Source organism: Erythrolamprus reginae, chromosome 2 (assembly GCF_031021105.1).
Source record: "Erythrolamprus reginae isolate rEryReg1 chromosome 2, rEryReg1.hap1, whole genome shotgun sequence".
Lineage (NCBI taxonomy): Eukaryota > Metazoa > Chordata > Lepidosauria > Squamata > Dipsadidae > Erythrolamprus > Erythrolamprus reginae.
Genome location: NC_091951.1, coordinates 188,459,967 through 188,486,776, shown reverse-complemented (window position 1 = coordinate 188,486,776; position 26,810 = coordinate 188,459,967). Strand labels below are relative to the sequence as shown.

Here is a 26,810-nt window from a genome sequence, read left to right as displayed (position 1 = left end):
TCGGAAACTTCCGATCGTGCAGAATGCAGCTGCGAGAGCAATCATGGGCCTCCCAAGGTATGCCCATGTTATACCAACACTCCGCAGTCTGCATTGGTTGCCGATCAATTTCCAGTCACAATTCAAAGTGTTGGTTATGACCTATAAAGCCCTTCATGGCATCGGACCAGAATATCTCCGGGACTGCCTTCTGCCGCACGAATCCCAGCGACCGGTTAGGTCCCACAGAGTTGGCCATCTCCGGGTCCCGTCGACTAAGCAATGACGTTTGGCGGGACCCAGGAGAAGAGCCTTCTCTGTGGTGGCCCCGACCCTTTGGAACCAGCTCCCCCCAGATATCAGAGTTGCCCCCACCCTCCTTGCCTTTCGCAAGCTCCTTAAAACCCACCTCTGTCATCAGGCATGGGGGAATTGAAATTTCCCTTCCCCCTAGGCTTATAGAATTTATACATGCTATGCTTATATGTATGAGTGGTTCTTTAAATTGGGGTTTTTTAGATTGTCTTTTAATATTAGATTTGTTTACATTGTCTTTTTATATTGTTGTTAGCCGCCCCGAGTCTTTGGAGAGGGGCGGCATACAAATCTAATAAATAGATAGATAGATAGATAGATAGATAGATAGATAGATAGATAGATAGATAGATAGATAGATAAATAAATTTGCTTTTTCATTGCTATGTATCTTTCTTTTCATTACTGGGCGAGAAGAAGGGATCTTTGGAAATCCTGTTTGAAAATATTCCCAACATTCTGCGAGTTGGTTATCTCAGACAACAAATCCAAAACCCTATTACAGAAGGATAAAAGATTGCAAGATTATTTTGTGGAATATCCCCTGAGCCTTAATATTAATTTCGTTTAGTCTTTGCAAAGTAATCTTTCATATCTTCTTCATGTGAGTTGACAGGAAAACCCTGTTTGACATTCCAACCTAACAGGTACCAAGAAAAATGACATAAACAGTTCTGGTCCTGTAAGACAGTGTTTCCCAACCTTGGCAACTTAAAGATATTTGGACTTCAACTCCCAAAATTCCCCAGCCAGCAAATGCTGGCTGGTGAATTCTGGGAGTTGAAGTCCAGATATCTTCAAGTTGCCAAGGTTGGGAAACACTGCTGTAAGATACAGAGAAGTAAAAGAAAATGTCCAATTAAAGGCACAGGTTGCTGAGAGGAAGAAACAGCATCCCATTTCTAGCATCGGGTTTCTCCAAAGCAAAACCCCAAAATTGCCCGGCAGTTTTCTAATTGCAGAACCTTATTGAAAAGCGGTCTGCTTTGCCTTCCTGACTGTACACAAACCCAAAACACACACATACCCTGCTGTTGACACCCACACAGCATAGAGTGCCATCTTTTATTGATGTTCTGCTTGGCTTCGTTGAAAGGAAAACATGTTTGTAGTAACATAGGCAGATGGCTGTGGGGTTTTTTCCCTTCTGCTTTTGGTTGGCATGATGGATCAGATCTCAAAACTCCCCCACCTTCATATTTAGGGAGATTCCTCTTGCAAAGCTTCTTGCCAAACCATTTGTGACAGTGGGCGGCAGACTTCACTGTTCGTTTTCACAGTTATGCTTCATTGGCCTACTCTGTAGAGGATCACCCACAAAGGATTTGTTGGGAACATCTCCCTACGTTTGGAAAATACTCAGAGGATTAATTTATACTGTGGTGACAGGACCATATATTTCAGTGATGGCGAACCTTTTTTCCCTCAGGTGCCGAAAGCGCGTGTGGACACACTATGGCGTCTAAGCAAGTGCCCACACCCCTAATTCAATGCCTGGGGAGGGTGAAAATTGCCTCCCCTGCCCTCCCCAGAGGCCTTGTGTAGGCCAGAAACAGCCCGCTTCCCGATGGGCCCGGTAGGCCCCATTTTTCATCCTCCCCAGATTCCAGAGGCTTCCTTGAAACCTGGGGAGGGCAAAAACACTCTTCCCCATCTCCCTGGAGGCCCCCAGGAAGCAAAAAATGCCCTCCCAGAGCCTTCATGCGAGCTGAAAATCATCTGGCTGCTGCACCCATGCCATAGGTTCGCCATCACTGATGTATATCAATACCAAAGTGAAGCTGCAATACTAGGTGAAAAAGGAGATATTCTTGGTGAAATCATGAAAAATGCAATAGACTTGTGCTTTGGAAATGGCTTTCTCCATGCTTTTCTTCCCTTTTCTCTTGTTTGGTTTCCAAGTTTACAACTGTAGGATTTCCTAACCAGATCCCAGTTTGCTTAGTTTTGCAGGATCAGCTATGGTTGTCTAGGGCAGTGTTTCTCAACCTTGGCCACTTGAAGGTATCTGGACTTCAACTCCCAGAATTCCCCAGCCAGCATTTGCTGGGTGGGGAATTCTGGGAATTGAAGTCCAAATATCTTCAAGTGGCCAAGGTTGGGAAACACTGGTCTAGGGATTCCTCAAGAACTGGGCAGAGAAATCCATCATGCATGCATTGAATCTCTTTCAAAACAACTCTTGAAATGCATTTTTAAACATACATTTGAATACGGAATAATTCATAGGCAAGTTTTCAAAGTAAATGCAGAGAATTGGGCTGTTAATTTTTATGTTTATGATTATGGAAACTATAATTTGGTGTGCCTCGGGGGTTTTTTAGAAACCAGATCTCCCATCAGAGATTTCAAACCCATCTGGAGATCCTGGAGCAGTCAGAGAATTATAGGACTTTCTTTCCTTCTCCTTCACTTCCAACATCCAACATCCATATTCTATAGTTTATTTAATTTATTAGGTTTATATAGCTGTATGCTACAGTGGAAAAAGAGGGACCCAAAGTCCATTGAATTGGGGATAGACATGAAGCAACTCAGCCTGCTACACATACACTCTTCTCACTTTTTCAGAAATTTTGTAGGACAGACAAGTTCAACGCTACCGTTATCATCCTATCATTTTAATAGTTTGAATTCAAGATGGATGGGACCATTGGGGGCTTAATTTGGGGTAAAATCAGAGTCTGAAGCAGAAAATTAAAGCTGAGGAGGAAGGTTCTGAAACCTGATCTTCATTTCTTAGTGATGCTCACTGAAAAATGAAATGTTGGAAGCACTACACACAAGCCTTTGGTCTCAAAGCTGATATATTTCTGTATATGTGGGTGGCTTGAAATCTTGAAAGGTCTTGATCTCTCTGTCTGTCTCTGTGTCTCTCTCTCTCTCTCTCTGTGTGTCTCTCTTTCTTTCTCTCTCTTTCTCTCTCACACACACTCTGTCTCTCTCTGTGTGTCTCTCTCCTCTTCTAGAGAGATCCTCCAGCTTCCATTGTGGAATCTTGCCATTCTGCTGCTAGTTAAAAGTGGATGGTAAGCCACATTAAGCCCTCACACTATCCTAGTTCTCCCAAGCAATTATACCAGGGTCAGCCCCAGCATGGCAAGGACACAAAGAGACTTCAGGGTGGCCGGTTTTCTATGCTGACTTGGAAGAAAGAACGGAGAAGGATAATCAGGTGCTATTTTGAAGAGGCATCGTCCTGTTTTTTACCTAAATACAAATGATTACAAAGGGAGAACTCTCTGGCTGGAAAAGATGGTTGACTCTGCTTCTTCCCCATGAAGGACACAACAGAAGAGGCAGCTGGACGATGGGTCTCCAGATCCCTGCAGTTGGCTCCTTTCATCCTCTTTCATCGTAGTTCTGTTTGGGCTCAGCTAAATACTGGGTGTCTATATGTGAAATAGGGGAAGCAGGTAGATTTATACAGAACTGGAATTTTTTCATATTCAATTGAAAATGACCACAAGATGGGACTATTTTTAGACATAGAAAATGCTGGATTTTGAACCAAATCTTGCTTTAAAAAAACAAACAAAGCTCCATTGTTGCTAGCCGTTTAGGGGTGTTTAGGGGTGAGACATTCCCTCTGTCTCCCCATCCCCAGTCCCTGCAGAGAAGGCAGAAAGCCATTTTACTCATTAGCTTTCTAAAAGGTAAAGGTTCCCTTTCCACATATGTTTAAGTCATCCGTGACTCTAGGGGGCAGTGCCCATCTCTGTTTCTAAGATGAAGAGCCAGCGCTATCCAAAGACATCTCCATGGTCAGCATGACTAAATGCTGAAGGTGCACAGAACCCTCTTACCTTAGTCTCTATTTTTCTACTTGCATTTTTATATGCTTTCAAACTGCTAGGTTGGCAGAAGCTGGTGCAAGTAACAGGAGCTCCCTCCTTTATGCGCCTCTAGGGATTTCAACCGCCGAACTGCCAACTTTTCTGATCGACAAACTCAGTGTCTTAGCCACGCGTCCCCTTCATTAGCTTTCTAAGGACACTAAATAGTGTCACCAGGTCATCCATGCAGCCGAAGTGAGAACACTCTGCCCATAGTCGAGTGAGAATGTGAGGAGATTGGGGGATGGGTGGAGGATGTCACTTGCTAGCCATCAAATGTAAGCAGCAGCAGCAGAACAAGCATGAGGAAAAAGATTTGATGACCTCTCTTCCCCTCAATCTCCCTCTATCAGGCTGCTTTCAGACAAGCATTACAACTTGGGTGGACAGCTAAGTGACAGGCTTGTCCCTTCTCAGCCTTTTTGTTGTTGTTTTTTTTAAAAAAAACCTTGTTCATTCTAATGTCTTTCAATGCACGGTCAGGATGACCTAGAATATTGCCATTCTCCAAAGAATTTGTTATTTCATGGCAATTTTGTGGGGTTTTATGTTACACTTTAACGCTGGCATAGGACCAAAATAAAGATTGATTTTACCTGTCACCCTCTTTAATTTTGTTGGTATTGTGGGAAGGCAGCTTCAAATGTAGTAGCACTCATCAATCTTTCGTCTTGTGCTTTCCTTCATTTATTCCCCCAAAGGCATAGAAATATTTCTATATGCCTATCTACCACTTCTGTATACATCTCTTTATACAGGAATTTATATTGACCCAGTGTCCTCTGAGGAGAAATACGATAAATATTTAGATTATAATAAGCCAAAAATGATTTGATTAACAAGGAAGAAATATGAGTAACTGACAACGTATAATTAGGCATAGAATAAATTTCAGAGAGAATGAATGATTAAAAAAATAAGGAAATATGAAGACTTTCAAAGAAGGATCCAATGAATGTGGAAAAAAGGAAGGACGTGAGGCCAATAATGGCTGATACGTTAGACTTCATACCAAAAATCTGAAAAGCATTTTGATACAACAGAATTGGACAGAATCTCCTACATACTAATGACCAAAAAAAAAAAAATGCACATATACATTACAATGATATCTTGAGGTGTCTTAGACGCTTGCCAAAACTCAGTCAGCACCATCTGGTAGACCACGTAAATAACTTCATTAATAGTAATAATAGCAGCGAGCTTCTAGGGACTCTGTATGATAAACCAATGCCCCTCAAAAATAGAGAGACACATTGCAGTTAAAAATGGCATTCAAATGTAGGTTTTGGGCTGTTGGAATCCTTCCAGAATAAGCAGAGATTGCAAGATTACCCATACATACTCTAGACAGCTATTTATGAGCACACAGCAAGAACATTGGCTGCCGATCGGTTTCTGATTACAATTCAAAGTGTTGGCCATGACCTTTAAAGCCCTACATGGCATTGGACCAGATTACCTCCGGAACTGCCTGCTACCACACGAATCCCAGCGACCGATAAGGTCCCACAGAGTTGGCCTTCTCTGGGTCCCGTCGACTAAACAATGTCATTTGGTGGGCCCCAGGGGAAGAGCCTTCTCTGTGGCAGCCCCGGCCCTCTGGAACCAACTCCCCCCGGAGATTAGAATTGCCCCCACCCTCCTTGTCTTTCGTAAACTACTCAAGACTCACTTATGCCACCAGGCATGGGGGAGTTGAGACACCTTTCCCCCAGGCTTTTTTATACTTTGTTTTATGTTTGGTATGAATGTGCTGTTTGGTTTTTTTAAATAATGATAGGGTTTTATATGTTTTTTAATATTAGATTTGTTCCACTGCTATATTGTTTTTATTACTGTTGTGAGCCGCCCTGAGTCTTCGGAGAGGGGCAGAATACAAATCTAATTAATAATAATAATAATAATAATAATAATAATAATAATAATAATAATAACAACTGCATTTTTGCAGCCGGTTTATAATCAGTTGAGAGTTGTGGGATTAGATCATGCCTATAGTCATGCTTATAAGTCACTACTGTCACTTATACAGACTGTAAGTTTGACTACAGCTCATTCATCAGAAATTTCCTGATATTTATTGTTCCCCTGCATTATTGCAGCTTAGACCTGGTGGTCCCATTTGGAATTCCAAGTATAGAAATACTCCTGCTCCTTTAGAATCCTCATGAAGACTATCAGCTTGTGGCCAAGTTTAGATAGGGAGAGGGAAATGGTGAAAAATTCTCAGAGTTAAGAACCTCAAAGGAATGTTTCCCAACCTTGGTAACTTAGATAGGTAGACTTCATCTTCTCTATCTGGCTAGGTAATTTTGGGAGTTGTAAAGATGGGGAACACCACCATAGAATATGACTTCTCTTTGCCAACTACATAGTTTTGGCGATTGCTCTAATATGTATGTGATATTATTATTATTATTATTATTATTATTATTATTATTATTATTATTATTATTATGTCAATACCACCCAGCAAACAAGATCACTATGCTGGATTTCATATTTCATCACCAGTTGGGTGCTTCCCAAGCACCTAGGACTGTGTGATGTAGCGGCGAATTATGTTTGCCGATCCCTGTAAAGCGGCTTTTTGCAATTGACTGAGATTTTGTCAATTCCGATGGTTTTCAAATGTCCGCTGAGATCCTTCGGCACTGCGCCCAGCGTGCCAAGTACCATTGGGACCACTTTCACTGGTTTATGCCAGAGTCGTTGCAGCTCGATTTTTAGATCTTCGTATTTCACTAATTTCTCTAGCTGCTTCTCCTCAATTCTGCTGTCTCCTGGGATTGCGAGGTCGATGATCCATACTTTCTTTTTCTTCACAATCAGGATGTCTGGTGTGTTTTTTTTCAGAATTCGGTCAGTCGGAAGTCCCACAGTAGTTTTGTTTGCTCATTTTTGACCAATTTTTTGGGGCCACCAGTTCATTGCTACTGGTAGATGGTAGTTCTGGCACAGGTTCTAGTGAATCATCTGTGCCATAGCATCGTGTCTATGCTTGTAGTCAGTCTGTGCAATCTTTTTGATTGTGATTGATTGTTTCATCTGTTTCTTTACAGAGTCTACACTTTGGGTCGTCTGTTGATTTTTCAATTCTGGCTTTGATAGCATTCATTCTTGTGCAGCCAATATTAGTCCTTCTGTCTCCTTTTTGAGCGTTCCACTTGTAAGCCATGACCAGGTCTTTTTTTATTTTTTCATTATTATTATTATTATTATTATTATTATTATTATTATTATTATTATTCTATGTAGCCCTTCTCTGCTGCAGATTCAGGTCGGCTCACAACAAAATAAATATAATAATACAATATATAAGAAATCTAAATTTAAAATTAAATCTAATTTTAAATATTTTAAAAATTATATACAGTATCTTTAAATATCATTATATATCTTTTAGGAACATTCCTCTGGAATGATTTGCATCATTTATAAACAGCTAATCAGTCTGGAAATAGATCTTGCAATTAAAGAATATAAGAATCACTAGACTTATAAACTCTTAGCCTAGCTGTTTTCTCATATTTGTACCAATTATTGATTTGCATGTTATCTTTATATCAACCAACCAACAGAGGTTATACTTTTAATTGATACACCGCCTGGATTGTCACTAATATATTTTATGCATGTAAATAAATGTACAGCCTCTGCAGGATCCCTTCTTCTCAAAAGAAGAGTTCACAGTTCAGCGATGCTGTAAACTGTGTGATGTTTAGTCAGCATTCTTCAATCAAAATGTTTTAGTGGGTTAAACACAGTGCCTTTGACAAAGGAATTTTCTGAAATGCTTTTACTGTACACAATAAAGATGTTTCTTTCTGGCACTTGGAGGCCTCCTCTCCTCTTTACCCCACCTGTCTTTTGTTTTTTTTCATACCCTGCCCTCTTTTTTTCTTACCAGTTTGCTATTCAGCAAGCTTTTTTATGGAACAGCTAGAGGTGGGCCCTTGCATGCACACCAGGGGTGAAATTCAACAGGTTCTGACAGGTTCTGGAGAACTTGTAGCAGACGTTTTGAGTAGTTTGGAGAACCAGCAAATACTGCCTCTGGCTGGCTCCAGAGTGGGGAGGGAATGGGGATTTTGTAATATCCTTCTCCCAGGAGTGGGGTAGGAATGAGGATTTTTCAGTATCTTTCGCTTGCCACACCCACCAAGTCATACCCACAGAACCGCTAGGGAAAAAAATTGAATTTCACCCTTGATGCACACTTAAAGTCACATTGTCAACATCAGCATCATGACGGCAGTAAATGTCTGCCTGCATATTTTGTTCAGCTGATGTTGATTCTTTGGTATTTTCATCCTTTCCGCCACTTTGCTTCAGTTTTAAATATTTATGCATCAATATTTCTTACAGTTTGTTGGACACAGTAATCTGGGACTGATATTTATTTTTTTTAAAACTTCAGTTACAAACTTGGGTGAGAGGCAGTCCAAATTCTGACTCCAGAAAAATTAAATTCTATTGTTGAATAAATTAAATGGAAATACATCTACCCTACCCTGCATAACTAATTTATTTTATTTTTTCTGATCATCTAAGAGAAAGAGATCTGGACAGGCGTTAAGGACTAGTTCCTTATTTTAAAGTATACTCCTTACACCAGTGACTTTCAACCTTTTTTGAGCCGCGGCACATTTTTTACATTTATGAAACCCTGGGGCACATTGAGCGGGGGGGGCCCCTAAAAAAAGTTTGGACAAAAAAATTCTCTCTCTCTTCCTCCCTTTCGCATTATTTCTCTCCCTCCCTCTCTCTCCATCCCTCTTTCTTTCTTTCTCTCTCCATCCCTCTTTCTTTCTCTTCCTTCCTTCCTCTCCTTTTTGCTCTCTCTCTCCCTCCCTACCTCCCTCTATGTCTTTCTCTCTCTCTCCTTCCCTCCCTCTGTTTCTCTCTCTCTCTCTCTTGCTTTCTTTCTCTCTCTTTCTCTCTCTCTTGCTTTCTCTCTCTCTCTTCTCTTTCTCTCTTACTTTCTTTCTCTCTCTCTCTCTTGCTTTCTTTCTCTCTCTCTTGTTCTCTTTCTCTCTTGCTTGCTTTCTCTCTCTCTCTCTCTCTTTCTTTCTTTCTCTCTCTGAGCTTCGCGGCACACCTGACCATGTCTCGCGGCACACTAGTGTCCCCCGGCACACTGGTTGAAAAACACTGCCTTACACTATCAAGTATACAATGGCAGGCTCGTAATTGGCTTTTTAAGGACCTTTTTAAAGTTATTTCTCTCCATTCTTCAGCTTAACATCTTTGTCAATTTCATTTCTTTATCAACCTAATTTCTCCAATTTGCTGTGGGGAATGGGAAAAAGGGCCTTCCCGTTTCACCACCTTCTGTAGTATTTTCCTTGGAAGCTGGATAACCACCAATTACCAAAAAATAGTTACTTAGGCAAACAAAGAGAGAAAGAATACCCCTTTCCAGTAGTTGTTTGGAAACACCATCCACAGCTACTGCACATTATACTGAATTCTCCCCCAGTTCCATAGACAAAATTAGGGGCATACCATATGCTATAGGACAGTGATTTTCAACCTTTTTTGAGCCGCGGCACAGTTTTTACATTTACAAAATCCTGGAGCACACCACCAACCAAAATGACAATCTAACACAGTACATATTATCCCCCCATTGTGTGAGGGCTGGGTTTTTTCTCTCTCCTATTCTTTCCAAAAACAGGTGAGGGCAAGGGGTTTTTCCTCTCTTATTCTTTGGGTGCTTTTTATCATATGCTTTAAATCAAGAGTCACTTCTCTCTCTCTTTTGTTTCTCTCTCTTCCCTCTCACTCTGCCTCAATCATTTTCTCATTTTTTCTCCCCTTTTTTCTCTCATTTCTCTCTCCCTTCCTTTCCTTCTCTATCTCTCTCTCTTGCTTTCTCTCTTTCTTGCTTTCTCTCTCTCTCTCTCTTTCTCTTTCTCTCTCTCTCTTTCTCGCTTGCTTTCTTTCTCTCTCGCTCCCCCCTTTTTTCTCTCTGTCTCTCTCTCTCTTTCTCTCTCTCTTTCTCTCTCTCTTTCTCTTGCTTTCTTTCTCTCTCTCTTGCTTTTTTTCTCTTTCTCTCTCCCCTCTCGCGGCACACCTGACCATGTTCCGCGGCACACTAGTGTGCCACGGCACACTGGTTGAAAAACACTGCTATAGGAAATAGGCTTCTTTGCTGGCATAAAATGTTGTGGTAGACATCTATGTCTAGCCTGCTTTTTTCTTGATGGAAAAAATGTCATCTTCATAGATTATAGACATGGGTTTCAATTCTTTTTTAATTTGGGAGTTTTGTTTGAAGAAAGACTGCATTTGTGGAGCAGCAACCATTGAAAGCACATGGACATACCTTTTTTTAAAAGTGCAAATTGTACCATTTCTTCGATATTATTATAGCTCTTGTCCCGTGGCAAGTTATCCCATGGTGAGTTGGTCTTGGCAAGTTGCCCAGTGGTGAGTTGGCGGCAATGAGTTGCCTGTGGCAACTTAGTTGTGGTGAAATGTCCTAGACAAAATATCGGGGCACATAGGAGAAACTATTTTTTTAAAATATATATCAGTATCATTATATGAACAGTGAGGCATCTGAGTATCATTCATTTAAATACAAATAATAATAGTAATATTAATAATATTTGTTACATTAATCATACTTATGTAATTGTGGTGGTATTATACATATTTGTATTAGAGTGTGTTCCTTCATTGTTTGGTTGTTCATTCTAATAACAATCACAATATTATTTAAACATACATAGTGATATCATCTTTCAAGATCTAATCCTTACATCTAGCTGTTACTTTTAGTATATTATATAAAAATATGTATAATGATATTCCCCCTTGATTTTGTTTTTGGCTCTTGGTAAAGGCAATCTTATATTAAATAGCATTCCCTTTCTAATCATCATATTTTGTCCATTTTAGTACAGTAATACCTCATGATACGAACTTAATTGGTGCAAGGAGGAGGTTCGTAAGACGAAAGGTTCGTAAGATGAAACATTGTTTCCCATAGGAAACAATGTAAAGTCAATTAATCCGTGCAACCAAAAAACCCCCCGCAAAAAAACGGCTTTCGGCGACTGCTGGGAAGCTGCGCGGCTGTTTTAAAAGGTGACAGCCGGCCTGGGGGGCTTCCCAGCACCCCCCGAACCCGGGTTCAGGGTTCGGGGGGGTGCTGGCAAGCCTCCCAGGCCGGCTGCGACCTTTTAAAACAGCCGCGCCGCTTCCCAGCTGTCTCCTGAAGCCGAACGCTAAAGCCGAACTTCCGCGTTCGGCTTTGGGAGACAGCTGGGAAGCGGCGCGGCTGTTTTAAAAGGTGACAGCCAGGCTGGGGGGCTTCCCAGCAACCTCCCGAACCGAACCCGGGGTTCAGAAAATTTTTGCCTCTTCTTACGAACTTTGTTCGAGTTACGAACCGGTGTTCGGGAGGCTTCTGGGAAGCCCCACCGCCCGGCTGTCACCTTTTAAAACAGCCGTGCGGCTTCCCAGCAGTCTCCAAACGCCGGTTCGTAACTCAAAAAAAGTTCGTAAGAAGAGGCAAAATTTTTCTGAACCCCGGGTTCGTATCACAAGTTGTTCGTAAGACGAGGGGTTCGTATCTTGAGGTACCACTGTATTTCAATTTTTATTCGTTTTTTGACTTGCCTGGCAAACTCCTCCCTTGGGTCTTTGTCTACATCTTTTCTATTTAACCGAAATATTTCTTCCATCTCTACTATATTTTGCTGTCATACTTCTGGAAGATCTGCCCAAGCCACTATCTTCTCTTAAAAATTATATTTCTTTTTATCCAATCCCATTTTTTGATCTCTTAATATGTATTGTCCATTATTTGATTCATAAGTCTTTATTGTCTTCTCCTTCTTCTCTTGCTTTATTTGTTGATTTATCTGTTTTGTCTTTTCCTCTGGTCTTTCTATTATCTCTTCTATTTCTTGTGTTTTATTATCTTTGTTCATTGTCCCTTGTTGAACATTTTTTTATTTCCCCACAATTTCATGCATTAAGTCTTTTATCTCCCTGTGGTTTTTTATCAAGATATTATTTATTTGTTTGTTTGTTTGTTTGTTTGTTTGTTGGATTTATTTATTAATTGGATTTATATGCCATTATATTATAAGTACTTTGGAGCATCAACACCATTTCTTTTAAAATCTATTCATCTCCCACTGATGCAACAGCTTGTCTTATTTTGATAGGTCCAAATATTGCTCAATAGTCTGTCAGCTAGGTTCTACGTAAAAAAAGAGTCACTTCTCCCACTCACTGTACATTTACAGTACATTCTTTGTTTCTGCCCCAGCTTCATGACAGCCATAATGGCTGCTTCTCCTCTTTGTCGTTGGATGACAGGGAATCCCTAGGTCCAGCTGGAGAGCCACCACACTCTGCCTTCTGCAGGGTGCCCCTCCTTTCTTCATCACTCCTACAGGATGATTTTAGCCCCTTCAGCCCTCCAATGAGGAGGATTTGACCCGGGTTTGCAGAGCTCCACCTCTCATATCCAATCTTGCTGTGATATCAAACCGGAGGTCCTTTTTTTTTGCAGGGAACAAACCTGTATATTGCTAGTAAGACTGCACTCTTTATATCAAAGAGTTTCCAAGAGGATGGAATAGTTAGATTAGTTTGGGCTTTACTGTAGAGATCTCATTATGAAATGTGTCAGAGTTCCACGTAACACCCCTAATGAAAGAAAAATCCAAGGCTTGAATTTCCTCAAAGTTCCATTTTATTAGAGATGTCATATTGGCACATCTGGGAAAACCCAAATCTGAAAGCTACCGGTTTTTCACACCCAAAAGAAAGTTCAATCCCTGCCTCAGCACCCACATGTCCATCACATTTTTCAATCGATGCACCATCCCAACTGGAGATGCCTCTCAGGAACACCCATGCAGGTGCAGGGCAGAGTTACCTTGACTCTCGGAGAAAGGAATGTTATTTTGACACTATCTCCTTGCTCACACAATCCCCCCCTTCCAGTTTACCATAGCATTAAATGTGGCAGGCCTGAAGATCCAATACGCAAGATGGTTTTCAGGCCTGGCAAACATGTCCTATTGTTTTCTTTATATCTACTTGTATATTTGAATTAGTTTAATATTTTTGATATGGCCAAATGACTAAACAAAGTTCTGTTCTATTATTCTAGTCAATAGACAGCTTTCTCTAAAGCTCAGAGTTAGCTTATATAGTGCTGAGGGTTTGGTGATGCAGATTTCAGGCAATTTTGATTTCTGGGATCAAAGCAGGTACCCACAAAACCAGAATCATGCAGCTGGTTTTGAGTAATTTCTTCATGGAGCCTCATGAGTCACACATTAACATGATAAGATCTATGCTCAGAAACCCAGAAATGATTAAATTGACAATGGCATCAGCATATAAAGAAAATATGTATTAAATGTTTTATAGATGACACCGGACAGACTAGCAAAGATATTTAAGGACAAATCGATGAAATGTTGGAAATGCCACCAAATACCAAAAAATACCATTTTTAAGAGAAGATTGAACTGCCACTTGACTGGTGTACTATAGGGTTCCTGCTTGGGCGGGGGGTTGAACTCGATGGCCGTCATGGTCCCTTTCAACTATAACAATAAATAAGTAAGTAAGTAAGTAAGTAAGTAAGTAAGTAAGTAAGTAAGTAAGTAAGTAAGTAAGTAAATAATGAATGAATGAATGAATGAATGAATGAATGAATGTCAGGCTGAAGCCATTTTAGTTGGGGTCTTTGGCCTGCCACACTTTATACTATTTTAAAACGTATTCTTAGCTGTGGGAATTTGGGAGGGGTCAGTTCATGAGGGACGTCTGCATGTAGCCATAACAAATTCCTTCTAGATAGTCAAGGTCATCCTTTGCCTTCGCACTTCTGCACCTGCAATGAAGGAGATGGGAGTTGCTGTCAAGTTGGCAGAAGATTGGTCAACGTGGTGGACTTGGGGGTGTGGGGACAAGGGCTTGAACTTTCAACTGGGTGAAGAAACCTCTGGGATTTCAGATTTGGGTTTCTCCCAGATGTGCCAACATGGCTCTGCTAATAAATTGGAACTGTGAAGAATACTTTGTCTCGGACTCTGATTTGATTCTCGATGCTACCATATGCTAATATAAGGCAGCCTTATATTAGCATAAAAATATACTTACGATGATTATATATATAGAAGTATTAACATAGAAGAGAATTAAGGTTATGAACATTATGAATTATTGAAATTTTATGAAAGGAATTTGCTCGGATGCTACCCACAAGATATGTATGAATGAATATATTCTGTGCGGGGAAAGAAGGAAGAAGAGGGAAGAGAAGAAAGGAGAGAAGAGAAGGAAGAAATGAGGTTGGGAGGTGAGAAGGAAGAGGGAGGAGGAAGAGGAGAGGAGAAGAGAAAGGAGAGGAGAGGTTGAGAAAGAGGAGAAAGTCAGAGGAAGGAAGAAGAAGGAAGTAGGAAGAGAGGGAGAGAAGGAGTAAGAAAGTAGAGGAGAGGAAAGAAAAGTAGGTGAGAGAGAGTGGAGTGATGATCTGGTAATAGGGGAAACAGAAGAGCAAATTGATAATGATATATATAAGATTATTTGATTATTTGATTATAATGTAAAAATGTAGGTTAATGCCTGATAAGACCTTATGGCATATGTATTGATTTATATACGAAAAGTTTAAAAAGTAAAAAAAATGCAAAAAAAGAATGAAAAGAAAAGAAACCCAGATACAACATGTCTGGAAGCCTGAAGGTGCCATTCTCATGTTTATTCTTCTCCCAGTAGGTTAGCATTTTTGCACTTGTATAGTTACTTCTTTCCTGCGGGATTTGCTCACTGATGTATGTACCTTTTCTTAATACTTGTTAAAATTCTCACTTTTGCTTTTTGGCTTACATACATAGTAACTAAGGCAGTGGTTAACGGTGGAGGTGGTTGATCCTGGAGCTCGATCACATGCAGTTTGTATTCAGAAATAGAATGCCAACCCCTACTGGCTCATAAAGCCCAATCAGATCAATTGCTGTCTTTCGAATGAAATGCCACTGAAGTTTTTGTGAAAGTAAATGGACTCATATCTTCTGTGCCCCGAAAGAAGAGAAGTAGCAAATCCATTTGCTTTCTCCTGCTGGGTATTTCTATATTCATGGACCGAAAATGTTCACTGCTATTCAGACACACTGGCCTTTCTGTGCCAATTTCTGCCTTTCCCCACCGTGATCATAGGGCCTAGGAAGACATTTAAATCCTACGTGTTTTGTTAAATTAACATGGTGCACTTAAAAAACTTCAGTGACTTCAAAATCTGTTTGCATTTTATCCAGTTAAAGGCCACGAACGTCAGTTTGGTAATTTAAACAAGTGTTTTTAATATAAACTATCCAAATGGTGAAAAGAAATTGTGTGTTTATGAACAATGGACAAATCCACCCCTAATTGATCATAATGCTGAATTCAACATGGCTTTCTCAACTGCAGATCTGAAATTTTGAGGACCTGTGATGCAGTTTGCAGGGCTCAGTTTAGAAACATAGAAGACTGATGGCAGAAAAAGACCTCATGATCCATCTAGTCTGCCCTTATACTATTTTCTGTATTTTATCTTTGAAATGTTTATCGCTGTACGGAATTTATTCCATCACGGCGCAGCTGATAACAACTCCGTACCCAACCCCAAACCCAGATCTCTTGCTCTTTGCACCTCCCCTGCATTCCAACCCCACCCACCCCTAATTGGAGGGCAACCTGCTTACGCTTCTCCTTGTCTCTCTTTGCCTAGGCAGCCTGAGCCGGGCAGGCCCAATTCCTGCAATCCTGCGCCCGCCGCCGGCCATGATGCAGCCGCCCCTGGATCTCAAGCCCTTCCTCTCGTTCCCCATGGAGGCGCAGCCAGCCGTGGGTCTCTTTCCAGGTTTCAACACGGTAAGGCCGTGGCTGCTTCCGTCCCAGGAGGTGCAGGCTCGGGTAGGACTGTTTGTATAACTCCTCCTACTCCTTCTCTTCCTCTGTCCCCACCCAGGTGCTCTGGATACCTGGCCCCCTGGGAAGGCCAGGTGAGGCACCCCGAGGCTGTCGTTTGGGGATGGGTTGGTGTTCAAAGGGGTTCCCTTAGTCCTCCATCATCTCTGCTCTTGAGTGTGGTTCCTGGTTCATTTGCCTTTCTTAAGCCGGTGCCTCTGTCTTTACTTGCAAGGAATCGCAGGGATTACCGTCTGCTTCCTACCCATCTGGACATAGCCTCGTTGGGATGCTTCATTGCATGTTCCTGACAGCTGGCTCAAGGAGGCTTCACCCATTTTACCAGGATAGCAATTCTTTTCTGAAAGTATTGTTGCCCGCAGTCCAGCACAGATCTCTCTGCTCTTAGAGGGTTGAGATTTTTCCCATTTAGATCATTTAGATGGGCTATGAGTAAGCCTCAATGTTTGCATTGTGTCTCTCATCAATCCTTCCCTATTGGGTATGCTAGTTAAGTCTGGGCGAAATTTCTACTCGGAAATATCGGAAGGGGTTCTCCAGATTCATTCATTCATTCATTCATTCATTCATTCATTCATTCATTCATTCATTCATTCAATCAATCAATCATTCATTCATTCATTCATTCAATCATTCAATCAATCATTCGTTTGTTTGTTTGTTTGTTTGACTTCTATGCCGCCCCTCCTCGAGGACACGGGGTGGCTCACAACATATAATCAAACAATACATAACATTTCGGGTCCAATTAATTAAATATAAAATCTAAAACTAAAAATCCTAAAAAAACCAGTCATTCCCATTCAATCAGTTTCTCTCAGTCCATTCATCGGCCAGGGGGTCAGAATCTAATGGCTTCAGGCCTGGTGACATAAGTGAGTCTTGAGATTCTTGCAGAAGGCAAGGAGGGTGGGGGCAGTATGGATCTCTGGGGGGAGTTGATTCCAGAAAGCTGGGGCCCCCACAGAGAAGGCTCTTCCCCTAGGCCCCACCAACCGGCATTGTCTAGTTGACAAGACTTGGAGAAGGTCGACTCTTTGGGACCTGACCGGTCGCTGGGATTTGTGCGGCTTGCATTTAGGGTTTACTGGTGGAGAATGCAGTTTTGCTTGCCACACCTAGAATGAATGAATAGCTAGTGGATAAAAGCCAATTGATGGTGAATGTTGGACCAGCTCAAAGCAAGCTTAGCATATGCAAGTTTTGGAGATTAACTTCAGAGCTTGAGTGCCTCTGATGCCTTCAGCCCATACATGTTGACACCTACTTATCCTATAATGTGTCCATGGGTACTTCTGAATCACTACAGCTTTAGAACCAAAAAGACGTAGCCAGAATTTGCTGTCGTATAGAGATGTTTGATTGCATAAGAATATTAATTAACAAATCCATGCTCAGATCTCTGGATGGAGAAAGGACATTTGGTCAGGATTTGAGATTTGATCAGTCTAGCCAAGCAAACACTCTCCAGAAGTGTTGTATAATTTCCATCAATCTGGCCAATGCATTAATTGGGCTAAGTAAGGTGATGGAATTTGTAGTCCCACATTTGAAAGTCCCCACTTGGAGATCACTTGTTTGATTTTTTTTTTTTGGCTGTGTCGGAGTGCCCTCTGCTGGTGTTGGCCCTGTATAATTGCAAAAAACAACAACCCAATGCAAATGAACAAAGATCCTCTGGTGACTTGGAGTCTTTCCTCACTTCTGTTTAACCATGGCACAAAATGTGCCCTTAGCAGCGTCTATTTTCTGCCAGGTCCACATGATTGTTACCTGTGGCTTTCCCCCATTGACTTCACTTGTCAGAAATCAGCTGTGAAGGTTGCAAATGACAATCAAGTAGCCCCAGGATGCTGCCACCTCCGCTGAAAATACATGCTAGTTACCAAGCATCCGAATTTTGATCATGTGAGTGTAGGGACAGTAGTAAGTGTGAAGATGGGTCTTATAAGTTACTTTTCTCCATGTCATCATAACTTTTGAAAAGTCACTAAACACATAGTTGTAAGTCAAGGACTACCTGTATTTGCCATTGTCTTCCAGTTGTATGTGTATGTTTGTGTGTGTGTGTGCACTTCAACTTTTGCCTAACTTATCTTGAATTCTATGCAATCTCCCCATCCAAATGCTAAGTAGGGCTGGTCCTCCTTAGCTGTCAATTCACTACTGCATCTTGCTCAAATAATTCCTGTATCAAAACAGGAAAAGCCTCTTTCAAGGCAAGCCTGTTTTCTTTTCTTTCCATGGACACATCTTTGTTTTTTTTCTTAGCGACCATGCCAGGTGGCATCCTTCTTCTGGATGGGTTCCCAATATGGCCTAGAGCCCTGGCATTTCTGGTGGTCTCCCATCCAAGTGTGGTTTGGCACAACTTAAACTGAAGTGCTGTAACCTCTTTGAGCAATTCCCAATTTTGTACCGGGTTATTAGATGACCAGCTGGATACTATTCTCTGTGCATGTTTTATTTTAAAAAACCTTTTAAACAAAAAGATAAAAACTAACACAAGATAATATAAAATAAAGAAAAAAAATGAAAGAAATCAGAGGAAAAGCAAACAGTTCAAGATAAGAAAAAAAAGTTGATGAAAATTAGAAAAGAAAGAAAAAAGGTATAAAGAAATGCCTTTTGATATTCTTCCCAGCAACAGCAATTATAATACAATTGTATTTTAACCTCTATCTGTAAAGTTAAGTCGTGATACTCTTCTTTCTATAACATATCATGTCTTATCATCAAAAACATTTTCCCCATTTTTACGCAAAAGGTCCCTAAGAGCCTTCTAATCAGCATGTAAATATAAATAATGTCTTTTCTCTAATGAAAGAAGTCAATTTATCTATTTCAACTAAATCCATCAACTTTACCAACCTACCCTCCATAGTGGGCAGATCGTTGCTGTGATCATACATTGAAACACTTCCATGGTTTCCCCCCCCTAACTGTTTTATCTATTAATCCTAACAGGAAAAGTTTTGGCTTCAGTTGAATATTGATCTTTAAGATCTTCTGTATCTATGTATGTGTTTGAATTCAAAAAATTTAAGATGTTTTACACATTCACCAGGCATGATAAAATATCCATCTTGTCCTTTTTTCAAAGGTGCTTTTCCAAAAGGTGACTGGACTTTCTTGGTTTTATTCTTCGAAAACATTTCATTTCTTATCCAAGAAGCTTCTACAGTTCTGATCCAAGAAGCATCTTGGAAGAGAAGCAAAATGTTTACAGAGAAAAACAAACAATCAAGAAAGTCCAGTTGCATTTTGGAAAAGAAAATTTGGGACCAACTATGACCTGGATGATTGAGAATCTCTATAGACATTCATCTCTTCATGTTGTTAACATTTGCAATATATATTGCTGCAAGCAAGGAGTTCCTTGCCTAAACCCCACATTCCTCCATGGAGCAATCACACCGCCAACCCACAAACACACCACCAATTGTGGGACAAGTCCTTGTCTACCTTTCCCTTCAGCTACTCAGTTCAGACTTCAAGCACAGAGAAACAAGACCGTTCAGAGTCTCCTGGCTGGTGGTAATTATTTTTACCAGATTACTATGTGACCAGCTGGACGCTGTTCAAGAGGAGCTGGGTGAAGCTGGACTTTACGCAGTTAATCCCTTGGCCCTAATCCCTGTGTCATTTTCTCCTGCTTTCTATTGCTCACGGAATGTTAGTCGGTAATAATTTGGCCCATGGTGTTGTGTTGCTGCACCCCGCCTTCAAATGGCATAAATGCCATTTCTCTTTCTCTCTCTCCCTCTCCTTCCCTAGCTCTTTTTCTCTCTGTGTTCCTCTCCCTCTCTCCCTATCCTCCCTCCCTATCTCTTCCTCTCCCCAATCCTTCCACTCTTCCTCTCTCTCCCCCTTCTTTCTTCCTCTCCCTCCTTCCTCTTCTTCTCCCTCCCTCCCTATTTCTTCCTCTCTTTTCCTCCCTATCTTCTCTCTTCCTCTCCCTCCCTTCCTGTCTCCATCCCTCTCTCTCCTTATCTCTCCCTCTCCCTCCCTCCCTCTCTCTTCCTCTCTCCCCCTCCCTTTCTCCTCTCTTCATCTCCCTCCCTCCCTTCCTGTCTTCCTCCCTCTCTCCCTCCCTATCTTTCCCTTTCCCTCTCTCTTCTTCTCTCCCTCCCTCCCTGCCTCCCTCCCTCTCCCTCTCTCCCTCCATTTCCTCTCTCTCTGTCTTCCTCCCTCCCTCCCCCTCCCTCTTCTTCTCTCCCTCCCTCCATTTCCTCTCTCCCACCCTCCCTCCCTATCTCATCCTCTCTCTTCCTCCCTCCCTCTCTCTCCTTTTCTCTTTTTCCAATAGCACATAAATGTTCTCTCTGCAGTAACACGTGTCGCTTCCCTCACTCATGAATATGCGTTTCACATCTGGGGTATACAGAGTGGCTGTTCATTTCTTTAATAACTTGGGGAGGCCTTGGGGGCCCCTTCAGAAATTCTCAGTTGACAAGAGCCACTTGGGGACGTCTCGGCTATGGGGATGGCATTTCAATGAAGAGCTGTGTACGTGTGTGCATATATATTTTTTTCACTCCTGAGAGTGGAATTAGCTTGCCTCTGACAATCCTGGAGTGAAATTTGCCTGTCTCTTGGCATTCTGAATCTGAGTGGCTGAGACTGCAGATAATTACATAAGTGTTGGTAAAACCACTTTTCATCTGCTTGTTCCTTTGCTCTCTCTCCTCCTCCTCAAAGATCTTGGGGGGGAATCTTCTGCCTATGGAGGGAAAAAGCCTAGAAAATATATTACCTAAATAGATAATTAAATTGACAAATATGTCGATTAATACATTATCGCCCAGAATTCCTTTTTACTTTATTTCATTTCATGCTGGGGGGTTGGGAAGCATATTAAATTGGATGGGTAGTGGAATAATTTGCTATTTCCCTATCTATCTAATCTAATCTAATCTTATCTATCTATCTATCTATCTATCTATCTATCTATCTATCTATCTATCTATCATCTATCTATCTATCTATCTATCTATCTATCTATCTATCTATCATCTATCTATCTATCTATCTATCTATCTATCTATCTATCTATCTAATCTATCCATCCATCCATCCATCCATCCATCCATCCATCCATTTGATTTTTATGTCACCCTTCTCCTTAGACTCAGGGAGGCTTACAACATGTTAGCAATAGCACTTTTTAACAGAGCCAGCATATTGCCCCCATAATCCGGGTCCTCATTTTACCCATCTCAGAAGGATGGAAGGCTGAGTCAACCTTGAGACGATGATGAGATTTGAACCACTGACCTACAGATCTAGCAGTCAGCTATAGTGGCCTGCAGTGCTGCACTCTACCCACTGCGCCACCTCGGCTCATTATGACTTTCCTAAGTCATCTTCCTTTCAATGTGGCTGTTAGTCCCTGGGGCAGGGGTGAAATGCTTCTGGTTTGCTCATGACTGTCAGTCGTCGAAGAGCCGGTCACAAAGGCAATGTGAGGCTCCATACACCTGCCCAGATGCCACCGTGCCTCCATCTTTTACCCTCTGCACATCCATGCGCAGAGGGTAAAAGAACTCAAATGGCGGTGTTGGGTGGGCGGGCGGAACCTTGCATTGCCTTCGCGACTGGTTCTTCAACGATCAACAGGCAGGAGTGAACTGGGAGCATTTCATCCCCTAGGGGTAGTATAAGTCTGCAGAGGGGGGCGGCATACAAATTTAATTAAATAATAATAATAATAATAATAATAATAATAATAATAGAGACAAATATCTGAATTTCCTTCCTTGTCACTTTAAGGGCAGAGGATTGATTTAGACTGGATAAATCCCAGATGTTCTGCCCGTCACCCCCCCTCGAACAACAACATTATAACAAGGGTAATATTGTCACAAGTCCGATTAACACGAGTTTCGTGTGTGTGTGTGTGTGTGCATGCACTTTCTGCAGCTTGTGTAGTTTGGTGTTGATTTCAGTTTAAAACCTAAATGACTTTATTAGTTTATAAGTAGCTCAAGGCAGCAAACATTCTTTTCTCCTCGTAATTTCTCCACAACAACCACCCTGTGAGATCAGTGGGGCAGAGAGAGAGTGAGGGACCCTAAGTCATCCAGCTAGCTTTCATGCCTAAGGCAAGACTACAACTCACAGCCGCCTAGTTTTCTAGACCAGAGCTTAGCCATAATCCCAAACTGGGTCTCCAGAGTATTATTTCCCAAAAAGTATGACTCTTCAGAGTAATAATATCAGGAAATGGATTAATGGAGTTTCTTGTGCCCTGTGTAAAGTAGTGCTGGTTGCCGTTTATATATTTATTTAAAAAAATTTTTTTAATAAACTTTATTGATTTTTCATAAAAAGGACAAAACTGACAAACATACATTTAACACAAAGTTGGGGTTGCAACTCCCCCACTTATTCTAGAAGTCAAGTTTCCATACAGAAAAAAGAATACATTATTAATACTTTAAATCAACTTATTACTTTAAATGAAAAAAAGAAACTTGTTTAACCTTATATAATAAATCTTCATATATAAAGTAAACCAAACACAAAATTTAAATCATATCCATACTTCTACAATTCTCATATTATTTTTACCTTTGCTTCTTCTTCTTATTTATCCATATATACACTTTATTCCAAATCTCAGTTTAAATTAGTTTTCCAGCATAGGTGTAGGGGGAAAGCAAGGCATCCTGGGATGTGGATGCCAGAAAACAGTCTTCTATTCCATTATTGTCTTTCTTTTTTGGGCCTGTCTGGGAGCTGAATTTGCTTTGTTCCAGGGAGTTCCCATCTACACAAACTTCACTTGTCTTTGTCCTTAAAGAAGACTTTTGGAGCATTTTTCTTAACTGTTCCCAAAATTTGCCAAGCCGATTAAGCAAATAATTGCCATTAAGCAGGTAGTTTGGCAAGTAACTACTTAATCGCAATTATTTGCTTAATCTTAGATTATTTGCTTAATCTTAGATGTGGTAGAATTCCATGTCCTCATCGATTAAATCTCTTTCCTTCCCACAATGCAACTGGAAGATAGTGGCTCCTTACTCTTTGACTCTGTAAAGCTTAGGCATGGACTTACTTTATATATACTGGTTTGCAATCTTCATTGAGCTGTTACCTAAGGAAAAAAGTTAAAGTTGGTTAAAGAAGTCAAAGTCATCTCCTCAGGCAAAGGGTCTGCAACCCGTAGCTCCGGAGCCGCATGTGGCTCTTTCATCCCTCTGCTGCAGCTCCGTCACTCAAAATATGCATCACAACCACCAGTATTCGACACCCACTGCCACATGATTTATTGAGCTCTTTGACCAATTATTTTTTTCCCTGGAGTTCAAAATGCTTTGGTTGCATGCAGAAATAAAAATGAGTTTTCTCTGTAGCAAGTCATTGATTTCATAAATACAACACGCTATAATTTTTTTTCATAAGCAATATAGAATAGAATAGAATAGAATAGAATTCTTTATTGGCCAAGTGTGATTGGACACACAAGGAATTTGTCTTTGGTGCATATGCTCTCAATGTACATAAAAGAAAAGATACTTTTGTCAAGAATCATGAGGTACAACAAGGATTCTTGACAAATGTATCTTTTCTTTTGTATATATGCAGTGTTATCTTCATTTTAGATGTGGAAAGGGTTTTGTGGCTCCCGGTGTTTTCTTTTCTGTGGAAAAGGGGTCCAAATGGCTTTTTGAGTGTTTAAGGTTGCCGACCCCTGTCCTAAGGACATAGGAAGAGGAAGATAATCTACAATCGGAAGCTACTTAGATGCACAGAGGATCCATTCTAGTTGCTCAGTGTCCAATCACCAGCAACCGAAATTGGGAATGGAAGTGATCTGAATCAAAGGCAGACCCTTTTTAAGGCCATGGGTTGACCTTGGCTCACTCCGTTGCCGGAAAAAAAAGTGATGTGCCAAGAGAAAAATTAAATGTTATTGAAAATAATGTAATACCATCAATAGTATTACTCCCCATATTTTAAAGTACATTACAGTGTTCCCTCAATTTTCGCAGGTTCAAACTTTGCGGAAAGTCTATACCACGGTTTTTCAAAAATATTGATTAAAAAATACGTTGCGGGTTTTTTCCCTATACCACGGTTTTTCCCACCCGATGATGTCATATGTCACCACCAAACTTTCGTCTGCCTTTAATAAATATTTTTTTACTAAACTTTAATAAATAAACATGGTGAGTAATAATCTGAACGGTTGCTAAGGGAATGGAAAATTGCAATTTAGGGGCTTGTGATACTTTTCATAGCCAAAAATAGTGTGTTTACTTCCGCATCTCTACTTTGCGGAAATTCAACTTTCGCGGGCGGTCTTGGAACGCATCCCCTGCAAAAAGTGAGGGAACACTGTATATACATTATTTTATATTCCCCGTGTATTTAATTAAATGCTAATTTGATTCAAAATAATATAATATGAATAGCTTTACTTCCTATTTTTAGTATATTATATACAGTGTTATTTCCCATGTATTTAATAATGTTCTCCTTTGTTCATAATTAAAAAATGACAATTTTACATTATTCCTGGATTTGGCTGTTCTGAAGGCATTGGGAGCTCTTTATAGCCATGGGGCCTTTTTTAATCATCCCCAAATAATAACATTATCCATTCATTACCTGGAATTGAGAATTCACCGTATGTTCAAACTTAAAACAAAAACCAAAAACAGAAAAATAGATATTAGTAATTATCCCAAACCATTGGGTCTTGGTTGAATTTTTGTAATAACAGCCAGACTAGTAGTGTCTCGTTCATGGAATTAGGGACCATGAAATCCCTTAGACATTAACCTCCTCAAGATTTTTAGCTGCAGTTCAATTTTCTGGAAAATTTTAAGGAAGCCATGCTGAGTCACGTTAGTCTATGTAGGAGCTAATAAGAATCCAGTCATGAGAGAGGTGCTCTGGATGTGGGATGTGGGAACAGAATAGGGTAGATGGGGGATAAATGAGGAAAGTACCCCCTTCCAAGTTGGATAAGATTAGCAATAGCGATAGCATTTAGACTTATACAGTGATACCTCGTCTTACAAACCTCTCGTCATACGAACTTTTTGAGATATGAACCCGGGGTTTAAGATTTTTTTGCCTCTTCTTCCGAACTAGTTTCACCTTAAAAACCCGAGCTGCTGCCGCTGGGATACCCCACCTCCAGACTTCCGTTGCCAGCCGAAGGCTCCCTCGCTGGGAAACTCAACCTCCAGAACTTTCGTTGCCAGCGAAGCGCCCGTTTTTGCACTGCTGGGATTCCCCTGCTGGGATTCCCCTGCAACTTCACAAAAACACAGAAGTCCGGAGGTGGGGTTTCCCATGGAGGGGAGCCTCAGGGGAATCCCAGCAGTGCAAAAAAGGGCACTTCAGCTGGCAAAAAGGGTGAGTTTTGGGCTTGCACACATTAATCGCTTTCCCACTGATTCCTATGGGAAACATCGTTTTGTCTTGGGAACTTTTCACCTTACGAACCTAGTCCTGGAACCAATTAAGTTCGTAAGACAAGGTATCACTGTATACCACTTCACAGTGTTTTTACAGCCCTCTCTAAGCAGTTTATAGAATCAGTCTATTGCCCCCAACAATTCGGGTCCTCATTTTACCCAACTCGGAAGGATGGAAGGCTGAGTCAACCTTGAGCCAGTGGTGAGATTTGAACTGCTGAACTACAGCTAGCAGTTAGCTGAAGTAGCCTGCAGTGCTGCACTCTAACCACTGTGCCACCCCTGGCTCTTACCCTTAAGAATACCCTTAAGGAATCAGGTTTGGGACTAATAGGAGAGATTCCATGGTCACTTACCGTAATTGTTTTTGTCTCAGGCCATTTTTTTAAAAAATACGTATTCATTTCCCAACTTTATTTTTTCAATAAATAACCCAAGGTGGTGAACACACACAATGCTCATCCTGCTCCTATGTTACTCGCAGCAACAACCCTGTTGGGATGAGAGTGAGTGACAGATCCAAGGTCATCTCACTAGCTTCCATGCCTAAAGTGAGACTAGAACTCCCAGACTCCCGGCTTCTAGCCTGGTGCCTTAACCAGTAGACCAAACTGCCTCTGCCTTTGTTCCTGACAAGATCATGCCTTGCATTGGCTATTGCAGTATTGGTAAACCAATGCCACGTGTGCCAGAGGTGGCAAACAGGGCCCTTTCTGCATCTGTCAGCATCTGCTCTGTTCCAGGTTCCAGTGTGCACATGCATGTGCCCGCCGGAAGAGCACCTGTCCATCACACGCACGCACACCAGCCAGCTGCTCTCTTCTGAGCTCTGGTGTGCATGCGCGCACATGCACTCCAGTTTTGGCATTCAGTGGTTAGCCAGTGGATAGGGTTAGCCATCACTGTTCTAGCACCTACCTTTCTTGCTTCTAGATTGTGCTGTTGCACTACATCCAGTTGGAGAAAGTGTCATTGCCCAGTGTGTGCAGCTAGTAGGGTGGTGAGCACAGGCTCTATGACAATTTGCCACAGTCAACTAACTGCAGGATAACTCGCTGCGGAACAAGAGAATAGACTAGAATAGAATAGAATAGAATAGAATAGAATGGATAGACTAGACTAGACTAGACTAGACTAGACTAGACTAGACTAGAATAGAATAGAATAGAATAGAATAGAATAGAATAGAATAGAATTCTTTATTGACCAAATGTGATTGGACACACAAGGAATTTGCCTTTGGTGCATATACTCTCAGTGTACATAAAAGAAAAAGATACATTTGTCA

The 26,810-nt window shown here is 41.1% G+C and overlaps 1 protein-coding gene across 3 annotated transcripts in view; it reads left to right on the top strand.

The window, feature by feature from the left end:
* The window catches only part of ZNF385A (zinc finger protein 385A), a 229,273-nt gene that overhangs the window by 73,032 nt on the left and 129,431 nt on the right, over positions 1 to 26,810 (top strand). For 2 of the 3 annotated variants that reach the window (XM_070740845.1, XM_070740844.1), the window contains exon 2: positions 15,889 to 16,073. In XM_070740845.1, coding sequence (XP_070596946.1) covers positions 15,889 to 16,073 — 185 coding nt within the window. The remainder of the gene's footprint in view (positions 1 to 15,888; positions 16,074 to 26,810) is intronic. The other variant, XM_070740846.1, reaches the window with a different exon arrangement.